Below are 19,504 nucleotides of genomic sequence, written 5' to 3' on the forward strand. Positions count from 1 at the left end.
GAAACGAAATATAAGAATCCGCGAACATTCACAAAGAAAACGCAAGATATTCCGGTTAGTTTAGTTTATTCTGTATGCATATTGTATAATTTGTGTTGTTACGGTTATCATACATGAATAAATTAAATTATGCTTTTTATTCACAATACATGTGGGTTCTCTGCTCCTCGCTCGTTTTGTAGCCTTTCGAGTACTTGTTTTGAGTTCGGACTATTTCGCGTGTCTGAGGCCAAACACCATAAAATATATATTTCAAACTCAACATTACGCTCAACGTTCATATGCTAAGCGCATTTTATTGTGGCTAAGTCAGTTTCGATTTGGAATTCAAATTCAATTTTTAATGCTCCGAGATGCTTTGCATTTTCGACTAGTCAATAGAAATATAATTCGTGTTCTGTTTGGTTTAGCTAGTTTTTGAACTCGCGAGTTCTTCAATTCTGTTGTATTCAGTGTATTGTTTCGGCCGCAATGGTTCCTAACTCTCATCCTCTTCCCAATGTTTCATGTTTATTTACAGCAATTGAGAATATAATATAGTAAAATGTTTGCTACAGTTTCCTATAGTTGTCTTGGGGCTGGGAGTCGTTTCCGCTGATAGTTTCCTTTGCTAATCTTACTAATCAGTAAATAAATTGTTTCTTTCTTTTCGTTTCGTTTTACTTTTTTTTGTACAATAGACGCGTGTTATCTTTGTGTGTTATCAGTCGTTTTTCATTTACTTTACATGAATGTGCAGGGAAATTATTGTTAAGTTTTACTTGTAAATAATCCTCTCCTTCTAATCTCCTCTCCTCGCTCCTCTAAATATGTTTGCATGCATTACAGGTTGGTTACCAGAATTGTATTTCTAAATTGACACAGATAATTTAGGATCGATCACAAAGCGTAGTAAAAATGAGAAAAGATAGTACACCACACAGACGGGTAAGTAAAAAGGTGTCCGCCTCCGTGTATATATTACAATAATTACATGAATATATATCTATAATATAAATATGCATGTGTGTGTATACATATATTTATAATAATATAATATGTTAGTTTGCTTTGGTTGGTTGTCCCTCTTCCTCAGCTCTTTGCTCCAGACCTTAAAGTATTCCAACGAATCGCAGACCAAAAAAGTTTGATATACATATACAATAACTTGAGGCTGCCACACAAATAGAATTACACATGCCGGATCGTAATAGAATCAGCAGCGTTGTGCAACTGACAGCGGGTGGAAAGTGGGTGGATGGGGATGGGTGCGCGGGCTCACGGGGGATTCGCGGTTCAGTGACTCAGGCGTGCTGGAAGCTATTCTTACTGCATAGCGATGCGATAACATTACATTACAGGACTTATGCATATAGGGAAGAATAGAGTCAGTGGACTGAGTGTCGTGTGTGATTTGCTCGGCTCGTGGAATTTAATTCCCCGGACTATCTGTAAGGAGTTTATATACGTGCCTCTGCACCTAGTCTGATCTGTTTCTGAATCTGTGTGAGAGGATGTGTCTGTTGGCTGACAATGGATCAGTCAAACTTTACCAATTGCCCCAAGAGGGAAAACAAGGTCCAATCGTCTTACTTCTTGCTCTTGCGCTTCTGCTTGGGTTCCTCGCCCCCGGGCGTTCCGGATGCCGATGCGGCTGCGGCTGCTGCTGCGGTTGCGGCGGCGTTCAGGAGATTCATATTCGGCTTAACCGTTCCCTTCTTCTGAGTGGCCGGCTGCTGGGGAGTGGCCTGTGTGATGTTATTGTTGTTTCCGGCTGATGCATTGGTTGCTCCACCGGATTGGGACGATAGATTGTTTGCGGGCGTCGCCGGCGTTTCGTCCAGGAAGAGCGGATTCTTTACCTCCATCTCGCCAGTGGGCGCCAGGCCGGGACACTCATAAACAGTGTAGTCGCCCTCCTCGTTGTCGTCGTCACTCTCCACGTCCGACATGCCGCAGCTGCCATCCGTGGCCTGGTTTTCCATAGCGATGATTTGTTGCTTCTGATGCTGGTAGTGGTACATTTGGGCGCTCTGGGCTAACTTCCTGTCGCCGGACGGTGAAACATCTTTGTTGGGTCCGGTAACTCCGTACGCAGGGTATTCTACATCCGCAGCCGCCTTGTGGCGATTGTGGAACCTAATGAAGTGGGATTGGATATCTTCAATAAAAGCTATTTTATGGTTTTCTGGATTACTCACCAAGTCACTCCTAGCGCCAACAGCCCAACAGTCACTGCTGCACTAATTCCCGCTATCAGGGCCACTATGTACACCCCCATCTCGCTGTTCATACCCATGTGCTGGCGCAGTACAATCTGTTCCTGACTGGGATCGGCGCCATTAACTAGATTAAGATGAGTTGGCGCCTTGCTCTGCTTTTGCAGTTTGTTTATCAGTGCGTTGAGTTCGAGTGGCGTTTGCTCTTTAGCCTGGGGTAGATTCACTCCCGCTACGGCTGCGGCGGCAACGGACTGTGGATTGATGCGGTGGAAGTTAGCGTTGGCGGCGTCCAGTAGCTTGGGCGGCTCAACAGGCACGGGAGCCGGAACTGGCGTAGCAATTTTGGTCTTGCTAGCGGTGGTGGCTACCTCAGGCGTGGGCTCAATAGGGGCATATTCCTCGTAGTCATCCAGAGCCCGGGAATCCAGCTCCCCCGAAGGGTCGTTTGGGTTGTCGAAGAAGCGGGCATCATTGGGACCAACGGCGAAGGGAATCCGCTCGCGAAGCACACTGTTTCGGTTTGGAGAGTTGCCCAAATTAGGCCGATTGGGCAGACTGTGCATTGGCGGTAGATTTGGCAGGCGGGGCAGGTACAGAGGGGGGCTCTGGACATCGGATACCGCCTCCATCGGACTTCCGTAGCTGGGCTCCGCCTCCGCGTTGTCGTACTGATCGTATTGTTGGTTGAGATTGTTTCCGTTGGCCTCATAGTCTTCCTCCGCTTCGCGTTGCACTTCGAACTGCTCTTGCCGCTGACGGTACCGCTCCTGTTCTAGCAGCTGCCGCTGTCGGTCCATCTTCATGTTGATGTCGTGCAACTGTTGGTCAAATTGTTGCTGGAGGCGGCGACGGGCGTACTGTTCCATCATTTGAGACAGAAAAGCGTACTCTTGTTCGCTCTGTATGTCCATCACAGGCGCCTGAATGGGTCGGCGGCGCAGTCCTGCAAGGATTCGGATCGGATCAAGTGATTAGTGGGCGCGGGTTAGGTGATTACGTTAATGTTAATGAGCCTGGCCTGCGTGTCAGCGGTCGGAAAATAGAAAGTGAAGTCGAAATAGAAATAGAAAGAACGGTCGAATAGTGGCTAGCCCCCAAAAGCGTGAAAGGATTCGAAATAGACAAACAAAAGTCCGTTTTATTGCCAGAGGTTAAAAATAGACCAATTACACACGCGCCCAGGTCAAGCCGAACAATAGCGGTAGAGTGAGAGAGACCAACATACAGACAGAGGACTGGGAACGGAGAACGGAGAACCGAGAACGAGGCCTGTGACGTGCTTGGAAACTTTATCGCACTTTGTTGTTTTTCTGGCAGCAGGGGCTACTGTTGCGCTCGAATCAAGGAAGTTATTTGTTACAGCTGCGTAGGTAGGCTTTAAAGGCTTTAACCTCCCAAATGTATGCTATGATAAACAAAACGTCCTATAATATACATATTTACTTAACGTTATGACGCTGCAGTTATCTTGACTTTTCAGTTTTCACCAAAGCAAAGAGCGTGGGTGTTTTGCTTCGATTCGGGAACATTTCGCAGGACATACACATGCATGTATCTAGTGCAGGGGATACACAAAACGAGGAGGCCGCCCCTTTCGCTCCTCCTTTGCCGTTGCCATCGCCATTCAAACTTAAAACTACGGCTGTGTGGGTGTAGTGTGCTATTTTTAGGCTTACCTGGGTAAACGGACATTTCGCAATGACCCAATATGCTGCAGAGTACCGTTGCAGCGAGTGCGAAGCTAACGGTGATTTCCAGGCGAGGCGCCATCTTGCACTTGGCACAAATTGCACTTGCGAAATTTGTCTGCACTCTGCACTACGGCCTTTGTCTTCGTTTGGAGATCGCAAAAGCGAATGCGAATGGAAATAATCTAGCACTGCACGCCCACGACTGCCATATGGCCGGTTAATGGGGCTTTGGCCAAAACCACGACGTCGGCAGGGTTTATTGATTTTCAACTCCCACACTCGCACACTCGCGCGAATATATCCAAGTGGCAGCTGCTGGTGGTTGCTCTCCGGACTTTTTGCTTTTGCTTTGCACTTTTCGCGTAGGCGTGCAATATTTCTCGTTAATAGCCTAAGTTAAGGGAACAGTTCCAGTCCTTTTGGTTGCTTAACTCGAAAATAAAGCACTATGCACTTAAACCGGCTGTTAGAAATGTCAAATGGTGCACTTTTCTCACAGATTGCAGGTAAAGACCCTCAGATGGACATATGGATGTGTGGATATATGTGGTTAGGGACTCCTGGACCTGCGTTGCTCCGTCGTCGACGTATACCGTTATACTGAAGAAACTGAATGAGCCTGGCGGCGGCAAAAAGCAAAAAGCAGCAACACGAAGCACGAAGCCTAAAAAGAAGAAGCAGAAGCTGTGACGCAAATGTTATGTCCGCCCCCTCGCTGTTAAATTTTGCGGGTAGCTTTTGAGGGCAGGCCCCGCAGTAGCAACTACAACACACAGTGGACTCGAGAGGCGCCTGCGCACAGAGGAGTTGGAAAGCTCGGCACGTCCGTTCCGCAGTTCTTTGAGAAAACCACGGGCATTCATAAAGAGCCGAGCCGAGGCGAGCCCGACTCTCGGGTAGCTAGCAGGTGGCTGCCACTCACAAATCTACAAGCTCCCCGGCCCCACTCCCACCAATTTTAAGGAGGCTTCCCTTTCCTGCAGCTTTTTTGCTTGGGATAGGGCACGCTTTATTTTTATCAATGAATTGGCAGCAGAGGAGCTTTCCTTCCCAGCTTATGAAAAAGGTTGCAATGGAGGGCACTTGACGGCGGAAGGGATCTTTTGAGCGAATCAATTGAGATGAAAAAAACATTATTTGGGATCGGTTGGAAAACTAAATAGAAAATAGGTTGACGATCTTTAAGGTACAAGCTATGTAGTTCACCACGGATATTGACATATGGTGGTTTCTGCCCTTATCCTCTTTAATTAGCCATTAATGAAAGAATGCATTACTGCAAAAGCTGATTAGCATTTTGATTTATGGAAGAGGCTGAAAGCTTAGCTACATCATAAAACAACATAATAGTAGGACAAGTTCGCATGTTTACTGCTAGTCCGAAGTCTTATGAATTGTATATGAAAATAATGTAAAAATCAAATATTGAATTAAATTATAACTATTTTTATCTGTATATTCGAAGATGTGGTTGTCAGTATATTTGGCAGAGACAGATAGCATTTTTCTGCGGTCCAAGTGGGGCCGCACTGATGAACTAGTTCACCCGAAACTACACATCTGAGTCATTTTTAGAAACGAAATTCTAACTGGAATTATAAACAAATACAATGGCCACCTTTAAGGGTAATTATGCTAGTTCCTACTAAATCACATCTAATGACTAACGTCCCCCTTTTACCCAAACTCACCTGGAACACGATTCACCTGTCTGGAAAATGTATCAAAGCGTAAGTCTACACCCACCCCCGAGGGTGAACGTCTGATAATGGTTATCCTCATATTGCAGCCTCATCATTTGCGCATTCCTTACATGCATGGGACTGACCTTCCTGATCCTGGCCTGTGCTGTGCCCACACCAAAGATATTTTACCCTTTCTTTGTTCTGCTGTTTTACGCACTGTCGGTTCTGCCAGTATTTATTGCCAAGCGGACGACTCCGGGCACCGAGACCAATCCGAAGTCTGAGTTCGCGCTCTTCCTCGCCGCGGGCATGGTGCTTAGTGCCTTCGCCCTGCCCATCGTTCTCGCCCATGCGTCTGTGGTGAGTGGACAAACTTAAAGGCATTGCGGGGGAGTATGCATTTCACACTGTATTTTTATTCAGATCACCTGGACAGCAAGCATATTGACAATAATAAGCAACATAATCAACTACGGCACTATATTCGGTTACGCCATGCGAGATGAGGAGCCTTATGGATCTATGTTTTAGAGAACATTTATGGTCTAGTTGCACTTTACGTCCAGTAACCGGCGCAGAAGAATTACACCCGAATATCATATGGGTCTTGACGATACTGACTTTTATCCATAGGCACGCAAACTGTTCGATTGCCCGCAGTCATCAGCCAATCTCATTTAATCAAGTGTATTCAGATAACATAAACGAAATAAACAGACGTAGTAAATAAAGTAAATAATACTTTTACAGTGTAGATGGGTTGTATTGGTTCCAGTTCCAATGCTGGTTCGATATTCAAACCGCTCCTCGATAGGCGGTGGTTCATCAACGGATGTAGCTGGCAGTTTTCACTCAGAGAAATATTTTTTATTAACATTATTAGATTAATAATTTGCTAGCTAAAGGATTATTTGTTTCCACAATTATTTGATGAGAAGAATCTTACATCTAGTTTCGCAACACAAGTTTTTAAAAGTATCCTTGGTCCGTAAAATGCAATGATTGCACCAAGTGATACCTTATTCGTCGCCGGGATTACAAGTGTTTGACAAATAAAAAATAATTAATAGTTTTAGCTCGTAAAATGGATAGGATTATAAAATCAGAAATAAAGGAGGAGATTACAGGCATTCCTTCTGTTACCCTGCACGGCATTGGAAAATCGCAGCTGGACGATCCCCATGGAGAAGAGGACCTGGACGATGATTTGACGGAGGAAGACCTGGAGCAGTCTACTTACGATGATGTGGATACTGAGGACTCGGATATAACCTTGACGCAGGCTGAGACTGCGCGCAGTATGCCTTTAAGCGATGCTCCAATGCGCAAGTTTCCTTTCAAACTAAAGCAAAACGAATGCGGGTAAGTACGTGGTTTTGGGAAATCCCAGAGTAGTAATCAGAACTCATATATTTTCAGAAACATCCTGACCGTGCACCATACGATCAAAGAAGCAGGTCACCGACTGCGCATTCAAATTGCCGCCTGCTGTTTCAATGAGCTAAGCAACAAACTGGTCGTCATCGACAAGCGGTAAGGATCTCGGAAACTAATGGAGCAATCTACTTTTAACCTGTCTTCTTTCAATAATCAGTGGCAACGTTTTCATCTTTGACTTCGTGCACAAACGCTACTGGCGTCTGGGGTTCCGGCTGCCCAAGGCGAAGCTTATTCGTCCATCTCCCCTGCACAATAGTGACTATATTGTTGGCAATAAAACGGGCGGAATTACCATCATAGATGTGGACAGCTCGATAATGGGCGCTCGCGGAGAGGTGGGCAATGCAACTCTTGATGAGTTAAGCTGGAGCAATCGCCTGCAAAATCCGCGCTTCTCAAATGCCTTGATGCGCTTCGGCAGCGAGGCCTTCCTGGTGAATCTGCACACGCTGGCAGTCTCCCATCAGCTGGATTTTGATGAGTCGCGGTACACGCTGAAGTTCGCTGCCTTCCTGCCCAACTCCGACCAGTTTTTCATAGGATTCTCTAACGACTCGCTGCATGTATGGTCCTCACACTCATTGTGCACTTTACGGATGGCTCAACCAATTAAAGCCAGAAATCGCAAACTAAGACTACTTCCAGTGGAAGAATCTGTTCCGGAAATCGTCCTGCGTGGCACGGATGACAGCGACTTGGAAGACGACTTGACTTTCGACTGTCAGGACCACGACTTCGCTGATGGGTTGCTGCTCTGCTACTGCTTCACACCCGATGGCAACAAAATGTGTCTGAGCACTTTGGATGGATATCTCCTAGTGCTGTGTGTTGCCTCATTTGATCTGGAAAAACTTTATCGTTTGGCTGATTTTACTCTCCGCCAAATGGCTCTTCTGGCGCAGCCAAAGGAACGCATAGTGTTTGGGATCACCACAAGAAACCAAGCCGTCATGCTGGATTTGACAAACACGGATCACAAGTTGATTGTGCAGCGATCCAATGCGATTAGTTTGACTCTCAGTCGAGATGGAAAACTGCTCAGTGTAACATCCCGTTGCGGAGAGGTGAATGTGTGGTCAACCTGCCGGCTATTCAACGCATTGCAAGTTCAGACCCGCTGCCTTAACCAGATAAAGTCCACGTTTAAGCAACCAAAACCTCTGCCGCACTGCAGTGTCGGTGGAGGAGTAAGCCAGGAACTACGACATCTATTGAAACCAGAGCGCCTGAAAGCCATGCTCAAGGAATACGGCTGTTACCCTGAGAAGTATAGGTTCCTCATTTGGACATCTCTGTTGGACCTGCCCTGCAATGGGCCTCAGTTCCAGGCGCTTATCAAACTGGGGGCACCTCTCATGGTCAAAAATCAGGCCAAGAAGCTTAAAATACGCAACGATGCCCAGAGGCGGGCCGTGATCAAGATTTGGAGCTGTCTTTCCCAATGGTGCAAGGTTTTGGCCCACGCGGATTTTATGCCGCTTCTTATTTATCCGTTTGTGAAGCAGTTACCCAAGAACAGTTTGGTTTCCTTTGAGGTGGTAGCGACTCTAATCCTGAACCACTTTCAGTTGTGGTTTGAGTTTCATCCGCTGCCGCCGTCTAATTACCTTGCAATGTGCGATAATATCCTGCAGCACTGCGACGAAGAACTTTGCCAGTTTTACAACTCGCAGGATATAGCTCCTAAGGACTTCGCCTGGTCTCTATTGAGCACTGCCTTCTCCGAGGTTCTTGAAGAGCAGCATTGGCTGTCATTGTGGGACAACATTGTGTCCGAACCGCCTTGGTTCCCGGTCTTTCTAGTCGTCGCCTATAATGTGATTCATCGAGAAATCGTCATACGGCTTCCAGACAAACGATCAGTGCTTATGTATTTCCGCGATCAGAATCCTGTTGACATTAGCAAACTTCTTTTTAAAGCGCGGAAGCTGATGGCCAAGTGTGAGCTAGCTCTTCATCCACAGCGATTTATGGAACACTTTAGGCCCATTCCAAAGGGTGTGTATCCTAAGTTTCTTAAGTATCCTAGCGAGTGGATCGAGAAGCAGGAGGAACAGGCAGTATCGCTCTTAAAGCACAACCAGGAGATTGATGCTCGAATTCGCCACCTGGAGTTAGAGGAGGTCCAAATCAAGGAACGCCTTGAAAACGGTCTTAAGCAGGAGGAGCACGCCCGCCGTCTCAGGGAAATGGAGAAACTTTACCAGGACACTATCCATCGCGAGGAGGAGCGCATAACCATCCAGCGCAAAATGCTTCTCACGTACCAAATGGAGGTGCGGCGCCGCAAGAGCGAAGTGATCACGAAATTGCACGAGTCCGAGCAGCGACGTAAGGTCCTGGAGATGGAGAAAGACATAGACCTGCTCATGCATAGCATCGAGCGAGAGCGTCGACGGCACAACCAACAAATGCAGCTGGCCGAAGATGAAATACGCAACCAGGAGATGGAGCTTCTCGCCCAGCGCTACTACTCGGAAACGGCAGGTGCTCCGCTGGCCCAGAAATACTATGACAACATTCAGAAACTTTGTAGTCAGCGGGACCAGTTGCAGCAGAAGTTGCGTGATGTATGCAACTAAAGTTAGTCAATTAGAATTTGTAATCATCAATTTTCCATTTCTTTCTTCCAGATGACCATGGAGCAGTTGCGCTCTCCTGCGACTTCATCCGTACAATGTAACCCCCAGCTGGTGGACATCGAGAACTCAATTTTAGAAATACAGCGGGAGTTTACGGAAATCATAACTACAGAAACGACAGCTAGGGGATACAGGAGCACTTACTCTTAATTATTTAAATAACAAATTCACGCATTTTGTACAAATAAATGTCTAAGCTAGGATTATTTACATGGCACCGGAAAATAAATGAATAAACAGACCGGTTGGTTACTTTTTATCCGCACTTGCACTGCTGGCGGATGAAGGCACTAAAATGTTAGGTACATTGATGAGCAAGTGTATGCTGGACGGCGGTATCTGTAGCTGGTTGGCCACCACTAAAAAAAGAGGATAGATTAACTTAGGTGTTACGGAAGAGATGATGCGGGCTTACCGCCAGCTAAACGGCTATGACTCTTGTGCTGCTGCAACTCCTTTTCCAGCCTGGCAATCCTCTCGTGCAACTCTTGGTTCTCCTGCTGTAGTTGGGCGTTCTGTTTGCGCAGATCTTTATGCTCGTTACGCATCTTGTTGCGGTATCTAAAGGCTGCTGCCCTTCGTCGCTCCATGCAGTCTTCGTCCCTACTTGCGTCTTTCGTTTTCGCAACCTTGGGCGGTGTGGAGAAGTTGCTTCTGTTGTTGTTGCTGTGCAGAATGGCCTTTAATCTCTCCTTGATTGGCAGTTGGGAAGTGGGCGTCAGGCTGGCGCTGCTGCGCTCATGACCAGGAGGGTTGCAGGTGACGAGAATAGGCTCAGGCCTTTTGCTGGTTACTTGTGATCCTTGAGCACTGGGTTTGGGGAGTATGTAGGGGCGAATGGCGCTTGTGGGCTTACCCTTGTGCGAATCTACGGCGTCAAGGGGAACGGAAACCGTCTGGGCTGGCAGAACCCACGTGATGACCTGGGGCTGAATCAATTGCAGCGGTGGTGGACCATCTTGACAAACCTCTGGAGGGTTGTTTCCTGTGGTGGCCAGAAGCTGCTCCACATCCACATTGCTGCAACTGTCACTACGATTGACTGGGTTACGAGGCGGAACAGACGCCGTGGAGGAGTCTTCTAATGGATACACCTGCGGTGTATGCAGGGACTCGCCGTCGAGGGGCGGAGCCTCTGGACGGCTGGGAGTTCCGCTGACATTTTGCTCCGCAGCCCGCTGAAAGCCAATGTCAAAGGGATTCACGTGCTGCAGGTCCTCAAAGAGGCCAACCTCGTCGCAATTCTTGATAAGACGTGTCGGTGTAGGCGTCTGGTCGACGGCGAAGATATTCTCCGACTTCTGGCCGAGCGAGAGGTCCAAGGAGATGTCATGATTCGCCTGTGTCCGGAAGTTTTGGTAGCAAGGTACGTCCACTTCGGCGGATTTTGTCTCAAAGTCGCCGAAGGACACGCTGGCCAGGTCTTCCATACCTCCGGGGGTGTCCATGCCAGGGAGTTACATCAAATATAATAGTCTTATATTCCTGGCAACTAATTTACATCATAAGTAATTACAATGCCGGGCTAGACTGTGATAGAGCCTTGTTTGAGCAGGTTTAGTTTAGCCATAGAGTGCGACACACATTTTAAATCCTTTATTTAGTAATCGAATCACACACTTTCACTCCCAAAAAAACATAACACTAAATGAACATATCCGCGTAACATAACAGGTATTTGTAAACAATACAACACAATCCTCGTTTCTCCAAACTTACAAATATCTACATATATTTTTATCTGAATCTAAACACCTGATCGACAGGTATTTTAATAGTATTTTTTTTTATGTTTGGTATTTTGTATCGCATGTTAATATAAGCGTTCGTATATCAGAAATGTTAGTTTACATTGTTTTAATAGTAGCCAAGCAGTGAAAGAGGAACGCTTATCGAATGTTTGGTATTTCTTTTATCGAAGTATGTCTTACAGAACGCAACAATAACGTAATTGAGATATCTAGTATGCTGGTTTAGCCTACCCACTTCTAAATATACCAAAATGTTCTAAATATACCACATACGTGGTATATCCAGTTACACCAGCTGGCTAATCGATATTAAGCTGCCGGAATGCAGCCCTGCGCAAAAGCCCGCAAAGCTTTCAAATTTGAATTTGATTTGCGAAGAACGCTTAGACTTTGAAGTACCCTTTGTTGCGTGAGAACCCTTTGTCCCTTAGCCTTAATTGCTTTGATTGCTGTTATGCAACCACTCTCTATGGCAGCCACTCTTGACATCCAGCATTTCCGCCACGAAATTGCGTATCTGCCTTCCCATCCCGAAATGCCGTCGAGTCTTTCGCAGCACGTAGAAGCAATCATTTGTGAAGAAGGAGAAAAGACGAAAAAAACAACGAAAACATTTTTGGCAGCCAAGAAAACCCCATAATTTAAAATTTGTATCTTTTAAATTAGATTTCTCATTGAAGGAAGCAGCATAACACAGAAAACAGACAACAGACAACAGACAACAACACAAAACACGCAAAATGTTTTCAAGTCGCTCACATTTTGGGAAACATGCACGCAACGAAACGAGCAATTTTCTAAAACTCAGCCCCACAAAAAGCCGCAAACTCGTCTTGTGGGTCAAGTTCAGTGCTCAAATCGTTCCCAAGCGACAAGATGGAGGACCCCTCCTCGTCCATCCTCCATTCCCATTCCGAGGAGGAAGGGCCGCAAGATGCACAGCATGAAAATTAAGAAAAAGTGATGCGTAATTACAGTCATTCTCTTTCACTGCAGCCAAGCGGGCTATTCCACATAGGCATACAGATGCCCATGGTCCCGATCTCGATCTCATCCCAGCCACGTTGCATGCAACGGACGCGCGTTTTTCGGACAGCGTGGTCCATGGAGTTGAGTTCCAGCCAGGGATTCTCGTCTCTGTGCTCTGGCTTCTCCGATCTTGGTTCTCGCTTCTCAGTTTCTTGGTTCTGGGACTGCCCTGCTGTCGGTAGAAACAATCAGTTTGAAGTTCGTTCGCATAATTATGGGCAATTTTCAAAGAACATGCGTTCCGATGAACATCTCTCTCCTGCTCGCATTCAAAGTATCATCCCCATCCACCAGCTCCGCCACCCTGCCGCCATCTCCTTTCCATCATCGCACAGCAGCATCGCCATTTTTCTTTCTCAGTCGGCCTTTTGCGGTTAGGATCGGGTGGTTCGAGTGTCCAAAAGGGGATCCAGGCTTTAAGATTTATTTCGCCAATGCTTACATTCAGAGTTCTGAATTGCTACATATGCTAATGTTACTTTAAACTATCTTAATAGACCTTTCACCATCTTTGGGCTTCCTAAAATGTGACCAATTCCGGTATTCACTTTTTTGTTATTGCACCATAGCTAATAGACCTTACAATTATATCCGACATACTTACTAGAAGTAAGCCCTAGGTTTGGCCTTTGGTTTCAATTGATAAACATTTAAATTTTCCCAAAATGGGTTTAGTTCCCAAAGATAACGGGAGTCAAGAAACGCAGTCCCTCATAACAGCACGTGCAGGACAAGATCCTGTTAGTCGTCAGCTCAGAGGATCCCCCAGCCTTTTATAAATATTCAAGAACTGAGAGGTCCGCCTCCTGAGTTCCTAGACCGCCCAACATTTGTTTTCTTCCGACAACTTAACACAAGTTAACTTTTCCCGCCGCATTTTGGACACTTTGTTTGTTTGCCATTTCCCCAGCGGCGGTTTTGCATATAATTTATAAAAAGTTTGGGTGCCTCGTTATGGGCTCTCTGAGGGAGGACCTAAGCCGGCCAAATGGTTTTTATTTATTTTCCGCTGGTATCGCAATATCTTCATCGAGTGCAGAAAAGTGGAAAGGTGGACATCGAGCGCTGTTGAAGCTTGTACAAGTTTTGGCAGTTTCTGCAGTTTCGGCAGCTTGTGCATATATTTTGGAACAACTTCCACTGCCGGGGGCCCGAATAAAACTTCCTGTGCCGCCGCGGCTCGAAATGATTTCTGCTTTTCCGACGGCACACACAATGAATCGTCTTGGCCCAGAGATACAGATACATTTCGCTGCCGTCGCTGCTTGGCGCTCCAATAATAATTTCATAATTATGGGTTATCTGGCAAGTGGCATTCGTAAATAATAAAAACTAAGAGGGAAAAAACTACGATTCGCGGCAAAATATAAACCGAAAAGCCGGGGACCGCGGACTCGAGCTTGGAGTTTTGAGCTTGGAGTTTGGCTGCGCTGCAGCGTGGCCGAGATTGATTGTCGCTAATGGGCGTGCTGTTCCAGCGAAAAGCCCTTTCCGCCGAGTTCCTGGGCAGCTCAGACAGACTCGGACTCGGGCCCAGAGTCCCTGTAATTGTTTTAATTGCCCTCTTGCAGGTCGCGCTGGAGCTGCGAAAGTAGACCAGGCGGCATTAGAAAGAATCGGTGGCTGTGTCTTGAACTGGGTCCAATTAAATGTGACCTTGGAGCCGCTCTCCACTCATAGGCAACCATCCAACCATCAAACCGCTCCATCGATTATCTAACGGTGGAGCTGGAGCCTTTTAGCTCGTGCTGCGAACGCGCCATTCTCTTGGCCACCGTCATCATCATAAGCCACAAGGATGGGGATCTGGAGTGGGGGCCTTGTCGGCGCTGCTCTCATCACGCCGTGATTCGCCAGATGATGGATTGCGTTCACTTTTGATGGATCTGCCACTTTCAGTTGGAAATTTAATGCTCACGTCCGAGAGGCGCTGCCTAATTGCCCAGCCCGTCCCGTGGCCCCACGATCCCAAGATCCCAAGATCCCAAGATCCAAAGATCCCGGGATCCCGATACCCCCAACGCCCCGCGATCATTTCCATTTCCGTTAAGGCCTCTGGCCAAAAGTCTTGGCCCAACTTTCGCTTTTGCTGCAGCCTCCTCTAGACTTTTCCTCGGATTTCGGCTGCCGACGGCTTCTAACATCCTGCTGGGTTTGTGGCCAGGAGGCGCATCCTTTGACTGGATTGCAATAATTGGCGTCTGGAGGCGGGTCCGCGGGTCCAGGGCTTGTGTCCAACATGTGCCAAGCACAATCTGGCTCAAGGAAAGAAAGCTTAGAGCTCGGAGGCGTGTTTGCCTTAAAAAGCCGCAAAGAGCGATACGAGACCTTTGAAGAGGGACCAAGAGTATGGCCCTGGGCACTTAGAACCCTTTGGAGACCACGACTAACGGTATCCGTTCTTAGGCATTTGTTTAATTGCATGTTGCTGGACAACTTCAGAGGAATTTCGGAACTCCTAAGCCACATGCAACGTGCCACGCAAGCCATGAATCATAGTGGAGGCAAATAAAACTAGCCCACTCCGTCGCTCCATTAGGGGAAAGGTGTAAAGATCTGTAAAACGGCCGAAACAATTTTCACCCTCATTCACTAATTGATGCCCACAACCATAATGACTCCAAACTGAGGCATAACCATTATCATAAACCGAGCTGAAATTCATCAATGAATTTCAAACTGCTCTCGCTTATCTCACCTCTGGGCGTACAGGGTATGCTCTATTCATTGTCACGCTTGCAAGATACTTCATCTGCGATCAATGAACCTGTAAGCAATATTCAAGCTGTCTGATTGGAAAATATGGATATCAAAGTAGGCTTCTCTTAGCTGCTTTATAATACCCTTCATTCAAGTTATAAGGAAGTTTCTTTGACTGAACTAAGGCAGGTTAGTTGGTACTGGGATGACTATAGAATTGATTCCCAATGAAGTGCGGCTTAGGTTGACCTTTTCTATAGCCCTCTTCTGCCTTTGGACTCCATCACATTCACCCCATTCACGTTTCACTCAGCGGATTTTACGCACTCAAAGACCACGAAATCCGCGGTCTCAATCCACGACCTGCGGCCATTTTCGCGTTCTCGACTCTCCGTCGGGCTTTGTCTTTTGAGCCACCACGAAGACCATTGACAAATGATTGGCAACGAGCGGGGGGAAAGCGGCCTGGCACGGCAGCAAAAACTCATCAATTAAAAGTGCTAATGGCTATCATAATGATATGTTAATATCACTCGCAGCTATGGCCATTCTGCTTTTGTTTTTGCGCTCTGGCTAACTGCGTTTTAGTTCAGTTAGCCGGGCCGAAAGAACCGCAGGAAAAGGTAACACACAGCGGAACTCTAAGCCACGAAGAATGTTGTTGCATGATTAATTATGGCTTGGCGACTTTTTGGCGGTCTCTCAACAGACGCAGTCACAACATCAAAACATCAAAACATATTTCCCAGCTTGCTTCATTAGCGCATTTCTTCCTTGGTGGCAAAAAGTTTAGACCCTCTACAGCTCTTGATATATGTCAAATTAATTAAGTTTTCTGGCACAACCGTTCGAGGGGTCAACGGAGCAGGTGAGCTCGGTTCGCGTAGGTTCGGGGCATCTGCCAGATAGTCAGCTCCTCGGTTAGCCAGATACATTCTTCCCAAGCTCCGTTGTGCGGGCATTCGCCCTGATTTATAAGTTCAATCAAACTCATGAATATGCACATCCAGAGCATCCCGCCCGCGGCCCTAGGATAGCTGATTTATTGCCTGGATCGGAACTGGGTTCGGGATTGGGATCAGGATCGGGCCAAAGGGCCAGCTCATCCAGATCCAGATACAGATACAGGCACTCGTACAAGAGTATGCAAAGGTTGCAGATCGGCAGATCGGCAGATCGCTGGGCACATTTTTCACCATTTCCAGATTGATACGTGCTGGAATTCTCGGTGCCCGGTCATAATTCTCCTCTGCGCCCGTCACATGTGATATATGCGTCTGCCCGGATCAGGGGTCGTCTTCGTGCGTAGGCCTAATGACTGGTTAGCCGCGCTCGGTGCGATCGGGGGTTAAGAGTTATGGTTGAACTCCGCGGCGGATGTAGTGCATCATCCGTAAGCCGGCCATAATGATAGGTCAGCTGGGCACTGGAAAGCGTCAGCTTAGATTCACCATTTTAATTGTTGAGCTTATTTTGGGAGTCGAAATTTATGCATCCGACGGATGGATCCGTTCCCAGCAAATAGCGAGCCGAAAACAGCAGACAGAACCCCCTGGTCAGGGCGGACTTTCCACCAGGACGTCCCACTGCTTGGCGTTGCGTGCCAGGAGCCCATCACTGAAATTGCCAGCCAATTGTAATGCAAAGTTCTTTCTCCATGCCGACTTGCAACGCCAACGCAGCTCGCCCTGGGCCAATTTCTAATTTAACTTCTTTTTGCGGCTTGATATTTGGCCAAAAGTTGGCTTGTTTTTGTGTTGTGGGCCGCCTGACGCCTGCCGCCTGCCGCCATGGCGGAGCTGGGTAACAAGTTTGGAAAATTTGCGTTTCCGGCATTTGCAAATTTACAATTCGCGCCTTGCTTTTTGACAGAGATGCATGCCCCGTGCGATCGAGGCGTCGAGGTTAAAGTTGGGGCTGCCAGTGATGAGCAGTGATAGGCGGCTAACTGGGAAATAGTTTGGATCTTAGATCTTTGGAGCTATAAGATATTATTGGAAGCCAAAGCATTCGATTCTCTCTTATTGTTTTTCCTTGCTAAGTTCCCTAAGTGCCTGTGGAACGTGTAACTTCAATATTAGACATTAACATAAAGTGAATCTAAACGGAAACTCATATCTTCATCACAAGCTAAAGAGAGCTGTGACTGCTTGTCTTTCGCTTAAAAGATAAAACTATTTAGTTTTTTAAGTTTACTGTGCATCGAGTCTTTGTTGCAAGTACATGTGGCTCATCTCTGGTGGGTCGTAGGCGGTGTCTGGTGTTTTCGGGACCTGTCTGCGGTTGACTGACTGTGCGCCCCGTCGGCTGGCTGGACGACTGCTGTTCGGAAGGGGCTTTTTGGGGGGTTGCTGTTCGCTGTTAGTGAGGTGCCCAGCTAACCCGTTATGTAAACGTCTTTGCGCGCCTTCATTTTGTGGTTTCAGCAGCGTGGATTTTAGTTTTTGTTTTGCCCGAGCAAATGTTTATGGGCTGTGGGCTAACTTCCTTTTAACATGCAACAATTTATGCCGCTGTGGCTCAAATTGCATGCGTCTATGACCCCAAACCAGGCGCAACTTGCCCCTTCGTACAGCCAAGTCCCAAGCCCCGAGACCCAAAAACCCAAAAGCTACATGGCGGGCGCCATTCCGCCCCGAATTTTGGTTTTCGCACTCCAACGACGAGCGGAAATGCTGACAGCTCTTGGCATTGCCGCTGCCCCACTGAATCGCATCGGGGTAGGAAAGATACAAAATATAAAATACAAAGTGCTCGTAAAACAGAGTTTCTCGTTAGACGACCTGCTCAGATATAGATATCGGCGATCAACGATCAACGGACAACGATCGGCTGCAGCATAACCCCGCGACAAGATCAACCGCTTTTTGCCCCAGTCCCGCTCCCATATAAATCATAAGCCCGGCCGAGCCAAACAAAACGAAACGTCAAATTAAAATGCAAATTTAATTGATGTATCGGCCAACTAGTTTCCAGACTGTGTGCATTAGAGACACCGCTGCGAGAGACCGATCATTAGATGCAAAAAGCTGAAACTTAAGCTAAAGTGCACCACACACTAGACCCGGCGCAGCGGAAATTATACGAGCGAATGCAATCTGGTTGCCGCCGAAGTTGCCGCGTTGCGGTTTGCAATTTGAAATGCTTCGGCTAATTACACGCATTTCGCATGTGGCCGAAAGGAGCGGCCCATGGCCAAAGCCTGCCCACAGCCCACTGCCCAGTGCCCATGCCCATCCCTCAGTCCAGGATACGTGCTCCTCGCCCATTAAGTAATAGTTACGGACCCCTGCTAATAGTTCCAGTTGCAGTTGCAGTTGCAGTTGCAGTTCCCCAAGGCAGCTCGGGCATCAAAGGGTTCCAAGCAGCAACTGTAAACTCCTCGGATGACATAACCATTAGGCAGCTTGTCATTTGCCATTTGCCAGTTCTCAACTCGCATCTTCGAGATACTTTGGCTAACTGCCAGTGCTCCCGATTGCAGTGATTGAGGGTCGCAGATTGAATTCTAGCACGTGTGCCTTGGCCAATATTAATGGCACTCATTCTTATAGGAATGGTTCGCTTTACTAACTTATAACTATGTCCCAGTGCGAGACCTGAAGTTCTGAAGCAAGTTTGGATATTTTGACAAGCTGATGTTTACCCTTGTAAGCCGGATATTGTGAGCAACCCATCCGACATGCCCCTTCCCGCAACTGACATTCGGCCAGTCAAAGTTCAAGCAGAAAAGTCGAAAGGTGTCGGTGTCTCTCAATGTCAAGCGAGGAGTGTGAGTAGGAGGAGGAGGAGGAGGAGGGCAGGGAGGCCAGAGAGGCCAGAGACAAAGGCCGCAGCGATTTCAAGACAAACATTGATCGATGCGAGCCAAGGAGTCGGATAGAAGAGAATGCAGAATGCAGAATGCAGAATGCAACATGCAGATGCGGCACATCCATCTGACTTACTCGAACACTACAGATACTCCGAGCTCTGAAGCAGCGTCGGATCTGTCTGTCTATCTATCCGTCTGTGTGTTCTTGAAAAGCTCCAAATTGGCCGGGCTGCTGTTGTTGCTTTGCATGCGAGTGGCTTTAAGTCGCTGCAGCTGCAGAAAGCCAGAAAGTCAGAAAGCCAGCAAGCCAGAGATGCAGAGACTCAGAGACTCGGTTGAGGGCCACAGACGGAAAAAATGAAAAAAAAAAAAACTGATAAAATGGCTGCCAAAGCCATGGACCCATACCCATACCCATACCCATACCCATACCCAGACCGAAATCCAAACTCCAGCAAAGGCAGCCATGGATGCGATCTGGTCCTGTCCCGCTTATTTTTCATCTTATTTTCTTATTTTGTGGCAGTGCCTGCCTCTCGTTGTGCTTTATC

General features: G+C 47.2%; 4 protein-coding genes across 5 annotated transcripts; 2 read left to right on the top strand and 2 right to left on the bottom strand.

Annotated features, from left to right (window-relative positions):
- Positions 1–49: 49 nt before the first annotated feature.
- LOC108107332 lies at positions 50–4,490 on the bottom strand. Its single transcript, XM_017214817.2, has 3 exons — positions 3,878–4,490; positions 2,181–3,144; positions 50–2,118 (listed from the first exon to the last, which is right to left on the bottom strand). Exons 1-3 carry the CDS (start codon positions 3,969–3,971, stop codon positions 1,569–1,571), a joined length of 1,608 nt encoding a protein of 535 aa, XP_017070306.1. The 5' UTR covers positions 3,972–4,490; the 3' UTR covers positions 50–1,568.
- A 926-nt stretch (positions 4,491–5,416) lies between these two features.
- LOC108107334 (vacuolar protein sorting-associated protein 55 homolog) lies at positions 5,417–6,313 on the top strand. Of its 2 annotated transcripts, none has more exons than XM_017214821.2 (3): positions 5,417–5,518; positions 5,682–5,937; positions 6,001–6,313. In XM_017214821.2, the coding sequence occupies exons 2-3, from the start codon at positions 5,710–5,712 to the stop codon at positions 6,106–6,108; spliced, it is 336 nt and encodes a 111-aa protein (XP_017070310.1). In that variant the 5' UTR covers positions 5,417–5,518; positions 5,682–5,709; the 3' UTR covers positions 6,109–6,313. The 2 variants fall into 2 exon arrangements, with proteins under 2 accessions (XP_017070310.1, XP_017070309.1); XM_017214820.2 differs by having other exon boundaries at positions 5,512–5,622.
- A 64-nt stretch (positions 6,314–6,377) lies between these two features.
- Positions 6,378–9,900, top strand: LOC108107331 (TBC1 domain family member 31). Its single transcript, XM_017214816.2, has 4 exons — positions 6,378–6,939; positions 6,997–7,110; positions 7,172–9,587; positions 9,651–9,900. The coding sequence occupies exons 1-4, from the start codon at positions 6,662–6,664 to the stop codon at positions 9,807–9,809; spliced, it is 2,967 nt and encodes a 988-aa protein (XP_017070305.1). The 5' UTR covers positions 6,378–6,661; the 3' UTR covers positions 9,810–9,900.
- On the bottom strand, positions 9,789–11,124 carry LOC108107333 (cyclic AMP-dependent transcription factor ATF-2). Its single transcript, XM_017214819.2, has 2 exons — positions 10,075–11,124; positions 9,789–10,018 (listed from the first exon to the last, which is right to left on the bottom strand). The coding sequence occupies exons 1-2, from the start codon at positions 11,105–11,107 to the stop codon at positions 9,909–9,911; spliced, it is 1,143 nt and encodes a 380-aa protein (XP_017070308.1). The 5' UTR covers positions 11,108–11,124; the 3' UTR covers positions 9,789–9,908.
- Positions 11,125–19,504: the final 8,380 nt, after the last annotated feature.

This window comes from Drosophila eugracilis, unplaced genomic scaffold (assembly GCF_018153835.1).
Source record: "Drosophila eugracilis isolate 14026-0451.02 unplaced genomic scaffold, ASM1815383v1 contig_1765, whole genome shotgun sequence".
NCBI lineage: Eukaryota > Metazoa > Arthropoda > Insecta > Diptera > Drosophilidae > Drosophila > Drosophila eugracilis.